Source organism: Cyanistes caeruleus, chromosome 20 (assembly GCF_971803275.1).
Source record: "Cyanistes caeruleus chromosome 20, bCyaCae1.hap1.1, whole genome shotgun sequence".
In the NCBI taxonomy this organism is placed as follows: domain Eukaryota; kingdom Metazoa; phylum Chordata; class Aves; order Passeriformes; family Paridae; genus Cyanistes; species Cyanistes caeruleus.
Genome location: NC_141720.1, coordinates 7,858,053 through 7,874,541, shown reverse-complemented (window position 1 = coordinate 7,874,541; position 16,489 = coordinate 7,858,053). Strand labels below are relative to the sequence as shown.

The 16,489-nt window shown below is 47.8% G+C and overlaps 2 protein-coding genes across 2 annotated transcripts; one reads left to right on the top strand and one right to left on the bottom strand.

Moving 5' to 3' along the window:
• The first annotated feature begins 2 nt into the window (after positions 1-2).
• PMPCA (peptidase, mitochondrial processing subunit alpha) lies at positions 3-6,082 on the top strand. The gene is made up of 13 exons (XM_086858605.1): positions 3-118; positions 294-496; positions 630-709; positions 1,052-1,134; positions 1,425-1,519; positions 1,670-1,770; positions 2,170-2,433; positions 2,645-2,737; positions 2,956-3,074; positions 3,515-3,605; positions 3,728-3,790; positions 4,155-4,299; positions 4,593-6,082. Exons 1-13 carry the CDS (start codon positions 66-68, stop codon positions 4,760-4,762), a joined length of 1,560 nt encoding a protein of 519 aa, XP_086714731.1. The 5' UTR covers positions 3-65; the 3' UTR covers positions 4,763-6,082.
• Positions 6,083-6,269: 187 nt separating this feature from the next.
• On the bottom strand, positions 6,270-16,147 carry INPP5E (inositol polyphosphate-5-phosphatase E). The gene is made up of 11 exons (XM_086858604.1): positions 15,991-16,147; positions 14,239-15,290; positions 12,610-12,733; positions 12,299-12,396; positions 11,594-11,718; positions 11,354-11,473; positions 10,875-10,982; positions 9,939-10,100; positions 9,275-9,390; positions 8,778-8,914; positions 6,270-7,631 (listed from the first exon to the last, which is right to left on the bottom strand). Exons 2-11 carry the CDS (start codon positions 15,078-15,080, stop codon positions 7,499-7,501), a joined length of 1,965 nt encoding a protein of 654 aa, XP_086714730.1. The 5' UTR covers positions 15,081-15,290; positions 15,991-16,147; the 3' UTR covers positions 6,270-7,498.
• Between the last annotated feature and the right edge of the window lie 342 nt (positions 16,148-16,489).

The following is a 16,489-nucleotide window of genomic DNA, read 5'->3' as shown; positions in this document are numbered from 1 at the left end:
CCGCCCTCGCCCCGCCCCCGAGGCGCAGCCCCGCCCCCTGACCCCGCGCTCCCGGTGGCGGCAAGATGGCGGCGGCCATGGCGTGGCTGCGGCGCGGTGCCTGCGGCCCGGCCCGGCGGTGAGCGCGGCCCCGGCACGGCGCGGGGGGGGCACGGCGCTGGGGACAGCGCGGGAACGGGCGGGGAGGGGCCGCAGCGCTCGGGACCCGGTCTGGGCGGGGATCGACGCTCGGTACCGGCGTTGGCGGAGCACGGTGCGGCCGCAGCCCGTGACGGTGTCCCGGTGTCCCTCAGGTGTGGGCTGGCGGCCGGCCGGAGCTACAGCGGCGGCGGCGCGTACCCCAGCGTGTCGCTGACGTGCCCGCTGCCCGGCGTGCCCAAGGCCGTGTTCGCGGCCGCCGAGAGCCGGGAGCGCTTCGAGACGCGGGTGACGGTGCTGGAGAACGGGCTCCGCGTGGCCTCCCAGAACAAGTTCGGGCAGTTCTGCACCGTGGGCAGTGAGTACCGGCCGGGCCCGGGGACACCGCTGTCACCTCAGCTGTCACCTCAGCTCCCCCCGAGCCGCGGCTCTGCTTGTGAGGACTGAGGGTGTGTTAAAGTCCCGCTGGTTTATTCTCTTCTTTCCCCCAGTTCTGGTAAATTCGGGATCAAGACACGAAGCCAAATACCTCAGCGGGATCTCCCACTTCTTGGAGAAACTGGCGTTCTCTGTGAGTGCTGCCCTGGGCTCCCCAGGTGTGCAGGGGCAGTGGGGGAGAGCAGCCAGGGAGGGCCTGACCCTATGCCCTATGCAGGGCTCTCTGCACCTGAGCTGTTAAAACAGTGCTGACAGCATTGATAGAGCCACAGAATCTTAATTGCTCACTAATTATCATGACTATATTAATGATTGTAATTATATTTTGGAGGTCTTTGTGGTTTCACCTCCAAGGCTGGCATGTAGTGATCAAGCTGTTTGACTGAAAGAATGTAGAAGATGCTCTAGGTTACACTCAAGGGTTATAAACAATTGTTGCTTTACTAATCAATAACAATGGTATCTTCTTCCTCAGTCCACAGCTCAATTTGGCAGCAAAGATGAAATTCTCCTCACCTTAGAGAAACATGGAGGCATTTGTGACTGCCAGGCATCGAGGTGGGTGCTGCTTCTCCTGCTGTTACCTGGCTGTTGTAGCACTTTGAATCTCTTTTTCTGGTGTGGGGCAAGAAAAGCCACGTTTTATTTCTATGCATTAGAAATCTGTTTGTTTGTGCTGCTGGGAAGCTACAAAAGTGAGCCTGAAAGTGCTATAAAATTCAGATTTATTTCTTTTCAGAAGCATTTAATGATTAAAACAGCTTAATCTGTGATTTCCTGATACTGATATGATGCTGAATGACCCCAGAAATGACTTCTCAGCACAGAATCTGGTTTTTGTGTTGCAGGGACACCATCATGTATGCAGTGTCTGCTGATGCCAGGGGACTGGACACCGTGGTCAATTTGCTGGCTGATGTAACACTCCAGCCCAGGTTATCAGGTCTGGCAATACAATCCTCTGCCTCAAAAAAAAAACCCCATTTCCAACACGTGGCTTGCTCTTAAGATCTCAGAATTCTCTCAGAAGTGACCTTGCAGCAGCTGGGTGTTTTGTGGAGGGGTTGCCATCCTTTGCTTTGTTTCATTGCAGATGAAGAAATTGAGATGACCCGAATGGCCATAAGGTTTGAGCTGGAGGATCTGAACATGAGACCTGACCCAGAGCCTCTCCTCACAGAGATGATCCATGCGGTAACACACTGGGAATTCCACCCTGCACGCAGCCTCCTGCTGCAGTAGAGAAACCTCATGTTTTTTTGGCAGCTTCAGGGTTTATTTTAGGCTGTTCTAAAACCAGATGTTTTCTTATTCAGTTTCTGTGGTGAGAGAATTTGGCTGTCTCTTCACTCTGAAATCCAGCGTTCTCCTCATGTGGAAGATTCTAACCCAAACTAAAAAATAACTATCTGTAACTTCCCTTTGTTGATGTGGGTTACAAAATGTTACTGAGTTGCACTGACAATAGTGAAATAATGCTCAGCTTTTCCTCTCTCAGACGTGGGTTAATTCCAAAGCAAAAAGAGGATTAGAGAGGGATTTGGGGAAAAATGAAGTGATCTTTGTGATTTTAATGTGTCTGTTCCCTTTTAGGCAGCCTTCAGAGACAACACAGTGGGACTGAACAGGTTCTGCCCTGTGGAGAACACGGACAAAATCGACCGGGACGTGCTGCACTCGTACCTGAGCAGTTACTACACCCCGGACAGGATGGTGCTGGCTGGGGTGGGGATTGAGCACGAGCACCTGGTGGAGTGTGCCAGGAAATACCTGCTGGGGGTGCAGCCCGTGTGGGGCTCTGGGCAGGGCAGGGCCGTGGACAGGTCCGTGGCTCAGTACACCGGAGGCATCATCAAGGTACGTGGTTGGAGGTGGCATCCAGCACTTTGCTGGGATTTGCTGATTTCTCTACAGGCTTTTGCTTTTCTTAAGTTACATTTCATGAGTATGAGCCCAAACTGGCTGTGATAGCTGTTAATTGGGTGGCATGGTAATTATTTGGAATGATTCAAACTGGGTACAACAGCTGTGAAAATTGGTGTTGATAATTTGTGTGCCTTTCCCACAGGTTGAAAAAGACATGTCAGATGTGAGTCTGGGCCCTACTCCCATCCCAGAGCTCACCCACATCATGATTGGGTTAGAAAGCTGCTCATTTTTAGTAAGTATTAACCTAAAATCCTTCATTTTGCATGCCCTGTACTTGGAGACTCCCAGGAACACTGATTCCTTACACAAACACTGATATTTTTGCTGCTGCACATAAAAACAAGCAGCATTTTCTATGACATTTTCCTGAAGACCTTCACACTGCTTGTGTGCTGTGCTTTACTCACCTTGGGAGCTCTGTCAGTACCTGAGTTTTTTGTTCCCATCCAGGAGGACGATTTCATTCCTTTTGCGGTGCTGAACATGATGATGGGAGGTGGTGGCTCTTTTTCAGCTGGAGGGCCTGGCAAGGGCATGTTCACCCGGCTGTACCTCAATGTGCTCAACAGGTTGGTTTGTCTTGCTGTTTAAGGGGTGGCAGAAACAGTCCTGTAGCAGGTTTACATGGAAAAAAAAGTAAACCCCACCAGTTTTTACATCAGTTTATTCTGCTTGGAACGTGGGACTGGTGTGTCAGTCAGCATTTTGAGAGGGTGAAAGTAAAAGGCAGAAGTGACCAGGAAATTTGTGTTCTTCCACTAGTCCTGTCCATGCTTTAATCAGGGAGTATTAACAGGATTGGCTTTGTATTGTCCTGGGATGGGTCTCAAGGTGGAGAGAAGGGAGTAGGTGCCACATGCATAAATTGTCAGAGGCAGGGATTGACAATTCTCATTGCACTGCTAAGAATCCTGAAAATGCACTAGGAGGGTGCTCACTGTCTGTGTCTTATTTTTACATTGTAAATTCTGGGTTTTAAATTTTAAAATACTGTTTTGTGCACTCACAGGCACCACTGGATGTACAATGCCACCTCTTACCACCACAGCTATGAGGACACAGGTCTCCTGTGTATCCATGCCAGTGCAGATCCAAAACAGGTACAGAGTCCTGTACTCAAAGACAGGAGTCCTTAAACAGTATCCTCATCACTCAGTACCAGGGAGTTCTGTGGACACAAGAAGCATTGTTCTGATCTTCTTTCCATATCTGTTTTCCCCAGGTTCGGGAGATGGTGGAAATCATCACCAGGGAATTCATCCTCATGGCAGGAGCAGTGGGAGAGGTCAGTAGCACATTTCAGTTTGCACGTGGTCTTTGGGCTGAAATAATCCCTGCAAGTGTCCAAGGCCAGGCTGGAGAGGGCTTGGAGCAACCTGGGACAGTGGAAGGTGTCCCTGCCCATGGCAGGGGGTGGAATGGATGAGCTTTAAGATCCCTTCCAACCCAATGCAGTCTGGGATTCTGTGAATGCATTGCATTGACTGTGCTAGAATGGATTTTTATAGATAAATTTATTATATTTCTGTAAAAGAATACAGCAACATTAGCAATGCATCCACAAAGAGAGAGATGTCTGCAGAACTCTTCTGTGTTACCTTGTACTACAGAGCAGCAACCAGAATTTTTTATTTCCTGCTCATTCACAGGTAGAACTTGAGAGAGCAAAGACACAGCTCAAGTCCATGCTCATGATGAACCTGGAGTCTCGGCCAGTGATCTTTGAAGATGTGGGGAGGCAGGTTTTGGCAACAAACACAAGGAAGCTACCTCATGAGCTCTGTGCCCTCATCAGTGAGTAGACAATGCTTTGCCTTGCTGTGAGGGAACTGTAGGTACAGTTAAAACATTCTTGTAGCACTGTTGAATTACCTCTGAAAACCTGGGGGCATGAATACTACAGAAATACATTTCACACTGAACTTAATTGCTTTCAAGCTAACACAGGGTTTATTTTAGTCAGAAGGAAGGAAAAACGAGAATCATGGTAGAGAAGATACGGAGTTGGTTTTCTGAGCATCGGCCTAAAGCTGCTTTGTGCTGCTCACAATGGAGGTGTCACAGCTCTGCCTTTTTTCCGTCTGCAGGTCAGGTGAAACCCACTGATATCAAGAGGGTGGTGACTAAGATGCTGCATAAGAAGCCAGCAGTGGCTGCCCTGGGTGACCTGACAGATCTGCCCACGTATGAGCACATCCAGGCTGCCCTTTCCAGCAAGGACGGGCGGCTCCCGCGGCTCTACCGCCTCTTCCGATAGAGCAGCACCTCCTGCCTGGCCTCAAAACCCCTTCTTTTTTAATGGTTTGTTTGTTTTTTTTATTCTCATGTTGCTGTACCACCCTCCCTCCCCCCAATGCTCCCAGGCATTCTGTGCAGCCATGGAGCTGAGCAAAGCTGCTTCAGAGCACTGGACTGTGAAGAGCTCGTGTAAGGAGCCAGTGCTGGCTCTGGAGGAGGAGTTTGACCCTGTGAGTAGGTTACAAGAGAAGATGGGTGTTGACACCCTTCTCTTGGCTTTGGGGAGAACAGAGCAAGCCAAAACCTTCATCACTACAATGAAAGCACATCTCTGAGCAGTCACTGCCTCTTCATCACCCCAGCAGTGGCAGTGGGGCTGTCACATGAGGCCCCGCTGTGCCCTTCCTGAGGAATGTGTGGCACCTTAAACAGCTTGGCTTACATGTCTGAATTCAAAGAATATTTATAACTGTTACCAAGGTGAGCAAAGACTTGGTCAAACTGAATTAGGAAAATAATAGTTACTGTCCCTGTGAAGTTAGGCAAAAAGTTTCCTGCAATCCAGATTTTGTTACAAATCATGGATCCATTTCATCAGTGTAATTCACCATCTGACGAGGAGTCACCCCTCTGGGAATAACTTCATCATCTTGCTAGAGCTCCCAGGAAACCCATGACAGAACCAATTTTCTGTGGAGTTCCTCTGCAGAAGTACTGTACATAATGGACACTTGAGAATGAGATCAGTCTCTTTAGGTTTTTCACTTGGACATGAACTGTGCTAAAGAATAAAAGTTCTTTTCCTGCAGAGTTGCTATACAAACAGTTATTAAAGGAGTTGTTGCTGCTGCACCTTAAACTCGTGCCTCATTTCCTCAGTGTCACCCAGATGGACTTAAGGCCTTGCAAAAAAGAAGACACAATCAGTCTCACAGCAGAGATGTGGCTCAGCTGGAAGTCAAGATAACAAAATAACAACATTTAGAAACATGATCTTGACTGACACCACCTCACAGAAAGCCAAGTGCCACACGTGTGACATGCTGAAGAAATGGAGACTCAAAAGAGGAATAAAACACTGGATTTCTATAATCCCCTAATATATGGGTTTAAAAATACAAGACAGCTGCATTGCAGCTCTTCACTGCTAGATGTGTATGGTAAGGAGCAATCCAGCTGGGAGTGGAGCACTGTGAGGCTGCTGTTACCTGCTTTATCCCATCCTTTCCTCGTGCAACTCAAAACGTTGCATTGCTTCCTGCAGAGCCCACAGGGTGGAAGTCCTGTTCAATTGTTGTGTATGCTTGTGAGGAAATAAAGAGACCTCTGAACAACCAGGGCAAGTAGTAAGAGTTCTGAAATTCATCTGCCAAGGGTTTCCTGAACAGGCAAGTGGAGAATGCTTTGTTCAATGATTACAGAGAAATCTGTCCCACCCCTCCAGCTGAAGACAAATGGCCCAGGTCACTCAGTCACACACCACACAAAGAACTCTGGTTCTGACAACAATAAAAGCTGGTTCTCAGTTAAGGTATTGCATTAATTTATTTTTATTCCTTTAAAAAGAAAGGAAATCCAAATACCTGATGGCTACAGACAGGTCAGTGCCATAAATGTACCGCAGAACAGGAGCCTGTCTTGGACAGGTTGCATAGTCAGCAGCACTTCCTCCAAGGTGTTTGCATGATGTTTTAGGTCCTAAGGTGATTAATGATCCCATCTGTGCCCATGAGGAGCTCTTAATTATTAGCTGTACTTAACATTTTACCAGTGTCATACTGGTCCTTGTAGTATATATAGCCTTAAGACAACACTACTTCAAAAATAGCAAGTTATTCACAGTTTACTGATCTGGAAAAATAAAACCAAAAGGAATTGACTGTGATTGGAGGTAATGGAGCTGTGTGGAGCTGAGTGGCTGCAGTTGCCCTGCACATCTCCCTGGTGCACTCACTAGGCATCACTTTGGTGAAGCATCACACAGTGCCTGTTCTCAGATAAATTCCAACTGCTGCTGCTGAAGGCAGGTAGTGCTTAATCAGCCCTGGGGAGGACAAGAGCTCAGGAAGGGATTGCTTCAAGCAGTCTCAGCAGACAAATATATGGCCTGAGAGTTTGGTATTTACCCCCTTAGTAACAGAAGGCCTATAGAATGATTATTGAAAGGCAATGTTTCTACACTTCAATGTACAGGAGTACATTCACACACAATTTGCTGTAGAGGACCCAAAAAGCCCAGCACAGGAGCACCATCCTTACACAGAACTGCCATGAACTGGTCCCTGTTACTCCTCGTACAGAATACCAACACTTGGCTACAGAGAAGGAACAAACCCAACCCCACACTGGATGGACGTTAATCTGACCAAACCAAAGATACAAACAAAGAATTCACCTTTCTGCAGGCTTTTCTTAGGGCCCCTGCCCTGGGTGATGCCAGTTCCAGCAGCTGTGCCCCTGCACGGAGGGAAACCAAGGGTCTGCACCCAGTGGCTTCCTAAGATAGTCTGCTTAAAAATAAATCAATTATACCAGTTGGGATGGATGTCTTAAATAACTGACTCCTTTTCTTCAGCAGAAGCACTTGAGCTACATGGATTAGCTCATGCAAATGAATCCAGGATGAGGTTTAAGACATTCTTCACAAGCCACAGCAACTGCCAGAGGTGCTTATGCAGACAATTCCCTGCACTTTGCCATGGCCTGAAATCCTCTTTCAGGGCACCTCTACCACAAGCACTGCAGAGCTTTCAGCTCAAGAAATGCTACATATGCTGCTGGATCTTTGGTCCTTTTGTTCGCGGCGTTTCAGAAGTTCCCTTGTAGCCCGCCTCCTTATTCCGATTAAATACAGATCTCTGTCAAACAGCCCTGCAGCCAGGGGGATGCTGCAACAGGAACACAAGGGTCAGGGCATAAATATGTTCTTGTTTGCCCAGCATTTCCCTACTACTTCATACAACAAAGGCCACAAACCTGATTTTTACTTTCTTAAGGCATTCAGCTACTGCTGAATTCTACAGAATTCTTCTGTGGGAGAAACAAGGGTTGTTCTTCCACAGCAACAAGTTAAGGTTTTTCACAATACTTTAAAATGCTGGTTGTAAAAGGGGAATGTACTTTTAAATTTCAGCATGAACTCGCCTGCTTAATATATATAGAGGACTTTCTTAATGACTCTGAACTAAAACCCACTCATTTGAAAAGCTAAACCAGGCTACTGCTAACTTGGTGTATTCACTGGTGTGGTTCATCTCAACAATTCATACCTTGATCTGTTTTAAAGAGGCCAGAGGAAACCTGAGCAGCCCATCACACACTGCTATTTAATGGGTATTTAATACCCAGAAGCAAAAATTCCCATTGCAATTGCACTGCTCATCAAATACTTGGAGAAATCACTTTTCTAGATATTCAGGTCTTGAAATTTCTGGCTATATAGAGAGATTTTATGAGTCTGATATCCATTTCTGTCCTTCCTACAAGTTTGACATAGGAAAGGACAGCTATGACACCACTTCCAAACAAAGGACTTTTTAAAAGTAAAAAATAGAAATAAAAAATAGAATAAAAAATAGAATAATTCCAAACCAAATTTTCTAGGGAGTTCTACTAATACAACAGCCTACAGTAGGACATTAAGAACTTGGAGGATCTCAAAATACTCCATTGACATCCAGCTGTGCTGAACTGCAGCCACTACTGGGGAGGGAAAATAGAACTGATCCTAAAGAGGGCAAGAGGAAGAGAAGAGGAAAGCTGCCCATGCTGATAGGGAAAACAAAGAACTGCATCTCAGATAAAACACAGATTTATATTCAATTCCAGTGGGCTCTGTTTATCCCCCTCAGAAGGATTAAGGGACCTGGCAGCAGGGATTTCAGCTGTCAGTGCAAGGTTTAAGCTCTTACAGCTCTGACCACCAGCATGTACTGGATAAAACCCAAATAGGCTGCAGGGATAGACACAGGAGAATATCTTTGGGATCACTGGAGCCATGAGCAATCAAGCCATGAGCTGCAGGAGGTACTCACTTGTCTCTGCCAGGCCTCACTTTCACACGAAACAAGGCAAACACAGGCCGGTGGTCCGAGGTTTTGATGACAGGACAAGAGGAATATTTGACAGCCTGGATGTCATCCTTGTAGCGGCTGCGGAACACGACTCGGTCCTGGAGGCAGGGAGAGAGGGGATAGTGGTGGTGACTGCACATCATCCACCCTGGAAAGCAGCACTGGTTCACAAGAGACAGATCCATTCACTCATCACGCTCCACTTAATGAAATTAATGTGTCCTTGAATGGGGATCCATTCCTAAGTGCCTGATCCCAACAGTTGTTCTGTGCCAGCTCTGAGCACAGGGAAGAGCCCACTCAGGGTGTAAGGCAGGGAAAATAGAGTTAGCAGCCTGTGCCAGACTCTCCCCGTGCTCACAAATTCAGCAATCCTTTCTTCCAGAAATCCCAGCTGCCCTTAAGCAGCAAATCTCAGCAGAACTGAATCCCCTCTGACTGCTGAAATCATCCCTTACCGTGTAGGAAGGAGTCCTTTGTTTGGAAGTGGTGTCATAGCTGTCCTTTCCTATGTCAAACTTGTAGGAAGGACGGAAATGGATATCAGCCTCTTGGAATCCTTTGAAAATAGACCCTGTAAGGGAAGGGGAGAACAGCATGAACAAACTCCTCCCTCCTGAGAACTGGGAACTGTCTACTAATGCTGGCTAGAAACAACAGCAATGTACATCCCAGAAAAACTTGGGCTTGGGCTCCAGAAAGGGAGCAAGCTCCATTCCTGACATGGAGAGGATAAAAATTAGCCAGTGGCTGTTTAGTCAGTGGTCAGTTAAATTAAGAAGACCTGGTCCATGCACTTCCCCTTCCAATGAAAGCTCGTGCTGCTTTGCAAATGCTGTTCAAACCTAAATTCCCTGGACACTGGGACAGAATGATGCCCAGGTTATGGAGGAGTCAGATGGAACAGCAGCAAATGGCTTGGGAGGTTACATTAAACACAACAAACTGCTACAGCAAAAGGTCCTTTGACACACTGCCAGTGTATTTGACAACTGCTGACTCTCTTTTTTAGGGAATTTAACCAAAGAAAGGTCTCCAGGAAATGGGGACTGGGCTGACATTACTCCTGTGTGCAGGTATCTTTGTTTCTGGAGAGGAGGGAGATAAAGAGCTGCCCCTTACCCCGACTCATCTCACTGGTCAGCTGGTCATACATCAGGAGCTTGGACACGTCTGTGCCCGGGTTCTGGTTCAGGATGGAATCCACAGTCTCCCGATCCTTATTCAGCCGGAAGTTGAAGTCACCAAACCAGAAAACTTCATCAAACCGAGTTGTGACATCACCTGCAAATTCACACCACGAGGGTTCAAGGGATGCTGCTGAATGTGTTTGAGGAACAGGAAGAAATTTCTTTTCACTACCTGGAGAGGTGATATTGAGTATATTTTCTACCTGTGACCACCACTAAATGTGGGAATTAACAACCCAGGAGAAAACAGAACAGAAATGTTAAAAACCATAGAAAAAGCTGAAAAGAGACCGAATTATCTATAGGACCTAACACCAGAGGGAACACAAAAAGCTAATGCTACACTGCATTCAATTTTCTAGTAAAAGGAACTATTTAAAGGAAATATTAATATTTAATATTCTAGTAAAGGAATTATTTATCTAGGCATCAAGTTGCCAGTGCAGTATTAGGAAACAATAATGGACTTTGGCAAACAATGCTCTGATCTGTGTACATGCAAAGTGACATAAGGTTTTTTCTCTAAAATTTTGAAATAAAGTAATTCCTAATTGTTCTAGAAAACACATGGAAAGTGAACCACATCTGTAATATTCATAATTAAACCAAAATGATCATATTGCTAAAAAAATACATCACATAAAAATTCCCTTTTGAATTTTCTCTCTCCCATTTCAATTTATTTTCTCAAATTCCTAATTTCAAGAAAAAAAAATAAATCATGGAAATAATAACCATCTTCAGACAAAAAGACCTGTAGTCTCTTTTTTTCACAGTGCCAAATTATCACTCTTGTCTCTTTCTCAGTGCAGACTGAGAGACAATGCACAGACTGCTGATCTGGGCTCCCTCATGGTTTCACACTTACTAGAACTGGATCGATATGGATTTGTGTCCGGAACATTCTTGGGAAGTGTAAGGGCTTGAATGGTTTTATTGTAGTCCAGCTTCCTCTCATTCACTTTACTGTCCCCAGCTGCAAGACAGAAACCTCATTACTGCCAACAATGAATCATTTTCATTCAATGACCATTTCTGGTTATAGCAGGAGCTTCCAAAGAGTATCAGATATTTTCCACATGTAAAATGTGACACTGGGATTGTCTGCACTGAATAATGATGGCAGAAAGTGTGGGAAAAGGGATACAATGGTGCAGGGTTCATTTCTGTTTCCATAAGCACAGTTCTTTGGTAAGTTTGTTACTAAACAAACCTCCTTCCCTTATCCTTCTCAGCTCAGCAGTCCTGAGCTTTGGCTTCAGTCTGTCCTGCTTTTTTCACCTCTGTACAACTCCTTCCCCTCCTCCCTCCACCAGGACACTCCTAGCAAGATTGCAAATGTCTCACAAGTGAAGTGGGAGGTGATGAAGAGAAAGGAGGTCCCAAAAAACGTGAAGCTGATTCCCAGAGCTCCCTTGGTTTTGATCTGAGACACGATTCGAGTTGTCACCGTGGCATACTCCACTTCTGGAAAGAGGAAAAGAAGATGCTGTTACTGAAACGCTCCTGACAGCGAGAAGGGAGGTCAGGAGAGGGAGAAAAGGGCAGGGCACAGGCTGGCAGCAGTGCCTTCAGCTCCCCACACACCCGAGCAGAACCAGATGAGGTCCCTGCGGATGAACACGGACATGTAGAGCACTCCGTGAGCAGCCGAGTGCAGCAGGACGTAGTGGGGGCCCAGCGTCTCCTGCAGGCGGATCTCCCACTCTCTTCTGCAGGAAAGAACAACAGCTGGATCACACAGACAGTACAGGAGACAACAACCAGGAGAGCACATCAGCCTTGTGCACACACAGCAACCCCTCTCACACAGAACATCAAGTCATAAGCAAAACCTCCCTGCATTGAACTAAGGGGTAGTTCACACAGAACTTCCACAGAAATCAGCAGGGCTTTGCCACAGAAATCAGCAGGGCTTTGCCATCAGGATGAAATTCTGTATGCCTAGAGAAGCTGTTCCATCCCTGGAAGTTTCCAAGGCCAGGCTGAACAGGTCTTGGAGCACCCTGGTCTAGTGGGAGGTGTCCCTGCCCATGGCAGGGGGTGGCACTGGATGGACTTTAATGTCCCTTCCAACCCAAACCATTCTGGGATTTTATGATTTATAGATCTCTGTGACCTTTTCCTCTAAATCCCATTTCTTCTGGTGCTAATGCAATAGAATTCAGTCTTGTTAAATGGGTGGATTATTGAAAATATTAGGAATATAATGAAGACTATGTCTAATCTAATTCAAATCAAAATGATTAGTTAACAATAAAAGAAGATGATTCATTACATTGTTTTTGCTACCTGTCTGGACAGCCTTCTTGAACCCCAATGACATACATATCCTGGGCAAAGTCTGGATCTGTTGGCAATAAGAAGTCATCCAGATTCACTGGAAGTTCCTATTACACAAGAAATTTAAAACAAAAAGAAAGAAAAGCAGTATTAGTTATGCAAAGTTTTACTAGAAAAATACCTTATAATCTGGCAAAGATGATGACTCAGGTTGACAAGAAACAGAGTCATGAACAGAAAAACATCACCCCAGTCCTCTCAGCAGAGCTGGGGTAACTTTACTGCTGCCAAAGGACCTGTGAAGACCTCTGTGCACCTACCTTCTGTCCCTGCATGTTCCAGGTGGCCACAAAGATTCCCATATTCCGATCAGGAAAATATCTGCTGAGTTCTTCTGCTCCCATTAAGGCACCACTTGCCAGAAGACTGCCTTCCAAATAGCTCCTGTGGACAGAAGACCCAAAAAAGAGCATCTAAGGAAAGGGCAAGGCAGCTGGCATATTGATGTGCAATGTTTGAATCATGAAGTAATCAAGAATATACCTTTAAGAAGAAAGAATTTAATATTTATAGATTGTTCTGCTTGCCTCAAGTTCCTTCCAAAGCTAGGACACGAGGGTGATGGTGAGGCTGATACTGCTTAAGGTCTGTGATGAGAAGGCTGGAGTCATCCAAAGTCAAATAGTCATCCAGACACAGAACAAAGAAATTGGTTTGATAACCTCAGGTTGCCCAGAGAAGCTGTGGCTGCCCCTGGATCCCTGGAAGTGTCCAAGGCCAGGCTGGACAGGGGTTGGAGCACCCTGGGAGATGTCCCTGGCCATGGCAGGGGTGGGACTGGATGAGCTTTGAGGTCCCTTCCTCCCAAACCATCCCAGGATTCCATGATTCCATTAAATTTGAGTACCTTGAAGCAGCTCAGTTTACTTCAAACATAAAACCAGCTCCACCATTCCCAGTGTCCTGGCATCAGGTTTCTCCTAACCAAAAACTCAAACTCACATCCTTCCTTCAATTCAGCTCATCAAATCAGCTTCAAGAAAATAATTTATTGAGCCTGAGGTCTCAAAATATCCCCTTTGGAAAGGACAGATGCATCCCACAGCACGTGCCTCTCTGAAGGACACACTTACAGAGGGAGGGATGCTGGCACAGGGACTGCATGTTGAATAAGCATTTTTAATCTTGCTTAAGCTCTGCAAATAATGATGAGAGAATAATGTCAGGGAGTTCTGGGCAACCCAACACTGCCCAACTGGCTCCAGCTGCTTTAGGAAGGAAAGTGAAAGAAAACCCTCACGGCAAACAAGTAGCAATCTATCTTTGGGGCTTTTTAACCAGCTAGTAACACTTTAATTTATCTCAGAATCACTTCCCCTCTACTACTGACTCCCACGCTTTGGATCAATGATTGGATTTTCCCCTCCTGGAGAAGCTGGGGCAGAGGAGCTCCTGTGGGATACTGGAGTAGTTCCCAGCACATCATTTGATCCTGCCAGAAACCAAACAAGTGCAACATCTGCTCAGCACCTCACAGGACTGTGATAATGCTGCATGACAATCTCAGTTTAAAATATCTGGTGTTATTTTTTTTTTATCTGTAGTTTATCATTTTGGCTCAAGCCCAATGTACTCTTAGATTTTTCTAAAAAGCAGTTTTCCCAACTGCTGACATGCACAGCCATTGCTTCTTAATTCTTAAACCAGATAATGTTAATATTACAAGGGAACTGACAGCAAAACAGACTCGTATTTATGAAAATACTTAGCTGAAAGAAGAAAATGCAGAGTATTTGTACTGATCTCTTCATCTTCCAACTCTTTTCACAGCAGGTTAAATAACACAGAACGGCTTTTGTGCTTTCCCAGGAGCTCAGAAGTTCCCTGCCCAGTGGGATTTTCCTCCCTGCTAACACCCCAAAACCAAAGACAAGCTGGGGGAGCCCTACCTGCTGCGAACATCCTTGGCTCGGATGGGAGTGAGCACGCTGAAGGTGGATTTCATGGAGTCTGTGGAGCAATTGTCATAGAGTGTCCCATTGCCCTGCAGCCTGGAGTCGCTGAGGCTGCTGCTCACCCTCCCAAACTTGTGCTGAGAATAATGTCGGTAATCCAGACAATCTGAGTCGATCCTATTAGCTGTCCTCAGTGAGTGCGAGGCCACGTTCAGCTCCATGGGGGGCAGGGGGCGGGCCGGCATGATTTGGGACAGCCGGGGTTTGCCCCCCGCGAACCCCTTCCCCCGCAGGAGCCCCCCAAAGGCACTGGAGATCTCGGAGGCTCGTTTGCCCAGGTCCGAGGCGCCTCCCCTGCTCTTCCCCCCGGGACTGGCTTCCAAGGCGTCTGGTGAACTGTGCAAGGAGTCCTGCTGGCAGCAGGGATTGCAGGGGCTGGCCCTGCCCCTGCTGGGAGGGCTGGGGGACGCTTCCTGCAGGGAACCATTGGAGGAGCTCGTCTCGTTGGGATCGGTCAGACTTTCCTGGCTCGTCCTAAATCGTCTCCACTTCCTCCAGCTCTTTTCATCCAGGGATGCAGCACGTTCCAGCCGGGGCTTCCGAGGGGGCCTTGGAGTGATCGATTTAATTTTCATATTGGCTTTGAGTTCTTCTGGCAGAAGCTTTAAGGTCTCACTTATGGGCGTGCCTATTTTCGGAGGCCCCCCATCACCCCCAGCCTCCTTTTTGGCCGCTTTTCCAGCTTTCTTTGCCTGCAGGTCCTGTACTGCTCCACCCTCCATGCTCCGAGTAAGACACACCCTTGAGTGCTGCGGAAATCCATTTGGAGTACTCATGGTTCCCCAGGTACCCGCTGAGGATGCTGCTCCAGATGAAAAGTTCCTCAAAGCATAGTTTCCTTCCCTTTATCACCCTGTGGGTTCACAGGGTTTTACTCAGCCAGCAAGGCATGGGAATTGCAGAGAGCTCAGCCTTTAGCTGGGAATGGAGGGCAGGTGAACGTGCAGGCAGATACATTGTCTGCAAAATTCCAAGACGTGGGATACCTGCATTCCCCCAAAGGAAAGATGTAAGAATGAAAAGTTATCGAGCTTCAAACTGTTCTCCTTGATCAGAAAGCATCTCCTTGCAAGACCTTCCTCTAGCACAACTCACACCTTAACGTGACCTTGTTAGAAAATCACTGTTATTTCTCGTTTTTTCCCCCCAAAAGCAGAGCAGAGACCTCCTTCCTGCTGCAGACATCACGGCTGTGTAAACTCTTTTTTAAGAAAAGGCACGAAGGAAATTTAAGCTGTCCAGAAAGCACAGCTCGTTGTCCTTGCTGTACACACGGCGTCACCAGCACGACCAGCCCGCAGCACGGGCTGCCCGAGGCCAGGAAATTTCCAGCGATCCCACAGCCGGGAAATCGCTGCCGCCTGTTCCTGCCCTGCACCAACCCCGCTCACCGCGGCTGGCACCGAGAAAATACCCCAGGGCTGGCTTTAGAGTACGGAAACGGGCTTCGAGTACATTTCTACACGGGAGAAGCACCTCGTCATTCTGCGGCTACCGCGGAGCAGCCTCCCCCGACCCTGGGAGAGCAACACCCGGTGAACGCAGCCCAGAGCGCGGCTTGGGCACCGAGGGGCCGCCGCCTGCGCCCCCCGGCCGGGCGGGAGGGGCGCGGCCCCGGCCTCCCCCTCACAACGGCCGCGCCTCCCGCCCGCCGGGGCCGCCCCTTCCCCGCCACCCGGGCCTCACCGCTTCCTCAGGGCTCCTCGCCGGTGTCGGTGGTGGCAGCGGCGGTGCCGGTGCCCGTTTCTGTGCCGCTCCCGGTGCCGGTCCCGGTGCGGCCGCCCCGGCCCGGCCGTGCCAACGGGGGCAGCGCTGGGCCGGGCCCGCCCCGCCCGCAGCGCCCCCCGGCGGCCGGAGGAGCGCCCGGCAGCGATCGCGGGTCGCGGCGGGCACGATACGGGATGAAGGGGGCGTTTAAAAAGCAGCTTCAAGTAAACGTGTCACGCTTAAAGAAATTTAGAAGTTGCCTATATTAAGCCAAAAGCTTCAACTTTGAACATATCAGTACAAACACTGATCACAGAATCACAGACTGGGGGTGGTAGGGACCTCGAAGATCACCCAGTTTCCAACGTTTGCCATGGATAGGGACAACTTCCATAGGCTCCAAGCCCTGCTGAGCCTGGCCTTGGACATTTCCAGGGATAGGGCAGCCACAGCTTCTCTGGGGAACCTGTGTCAGAAC

What these genes read in the sequence shown, in the direction of transcription:
- PMPCA (XM_086858605.1), top strand. Translation starts at nt 66, where the DNA reads ATGGCGGCGGCCATGGCGTGGCTGCGGCGCGGTGCCTGCGGCCCGGCC. An exon ending in TGTGACTGCCAGGCATCGAG is followed by an intron (nt 1,135 to 1,424) that starts GTGGGTGCTGCT and finishes TTTGTGTTGCAG; the next exon opens with GGACACCATCATGTATGCAG. An exon ending in TAGAAAGCTGCTCATTTTTA is followed by an intron (nt 2,738 to 2,955) that starts GTAAGTATTAAC and finishes GTTCCCATCCAG; the next exon opens with GAGGACGATTTCATTCCTTT.
- INPP5E (XM_086858604.1), bottom strand. Translation starts at nt 15,080, where the DNA reads ATGAGTACTCCAAATGGATTTCCGCAGCACTCAAGGGTGTGTCTTACT. An exon ending in GCCAAGGATGTTCGCAGCAG is followed by an intron (nt 12,734 to 14,238) that starts GTAGGGCTCCCC and finishes TTCTGTCCACAG; the next exon opens with GAGCTATTTGGAAGGCAGTC. An exon ending in CCTCATCTGGTTCTGCTCGG is followed by an intron (nt 11,474 to 11,593) that starts GTGTGTGGGGAG and finishes TCCTCTTTCCAG; the next exon opens with AAGTGGAGTATGCCACGGTG.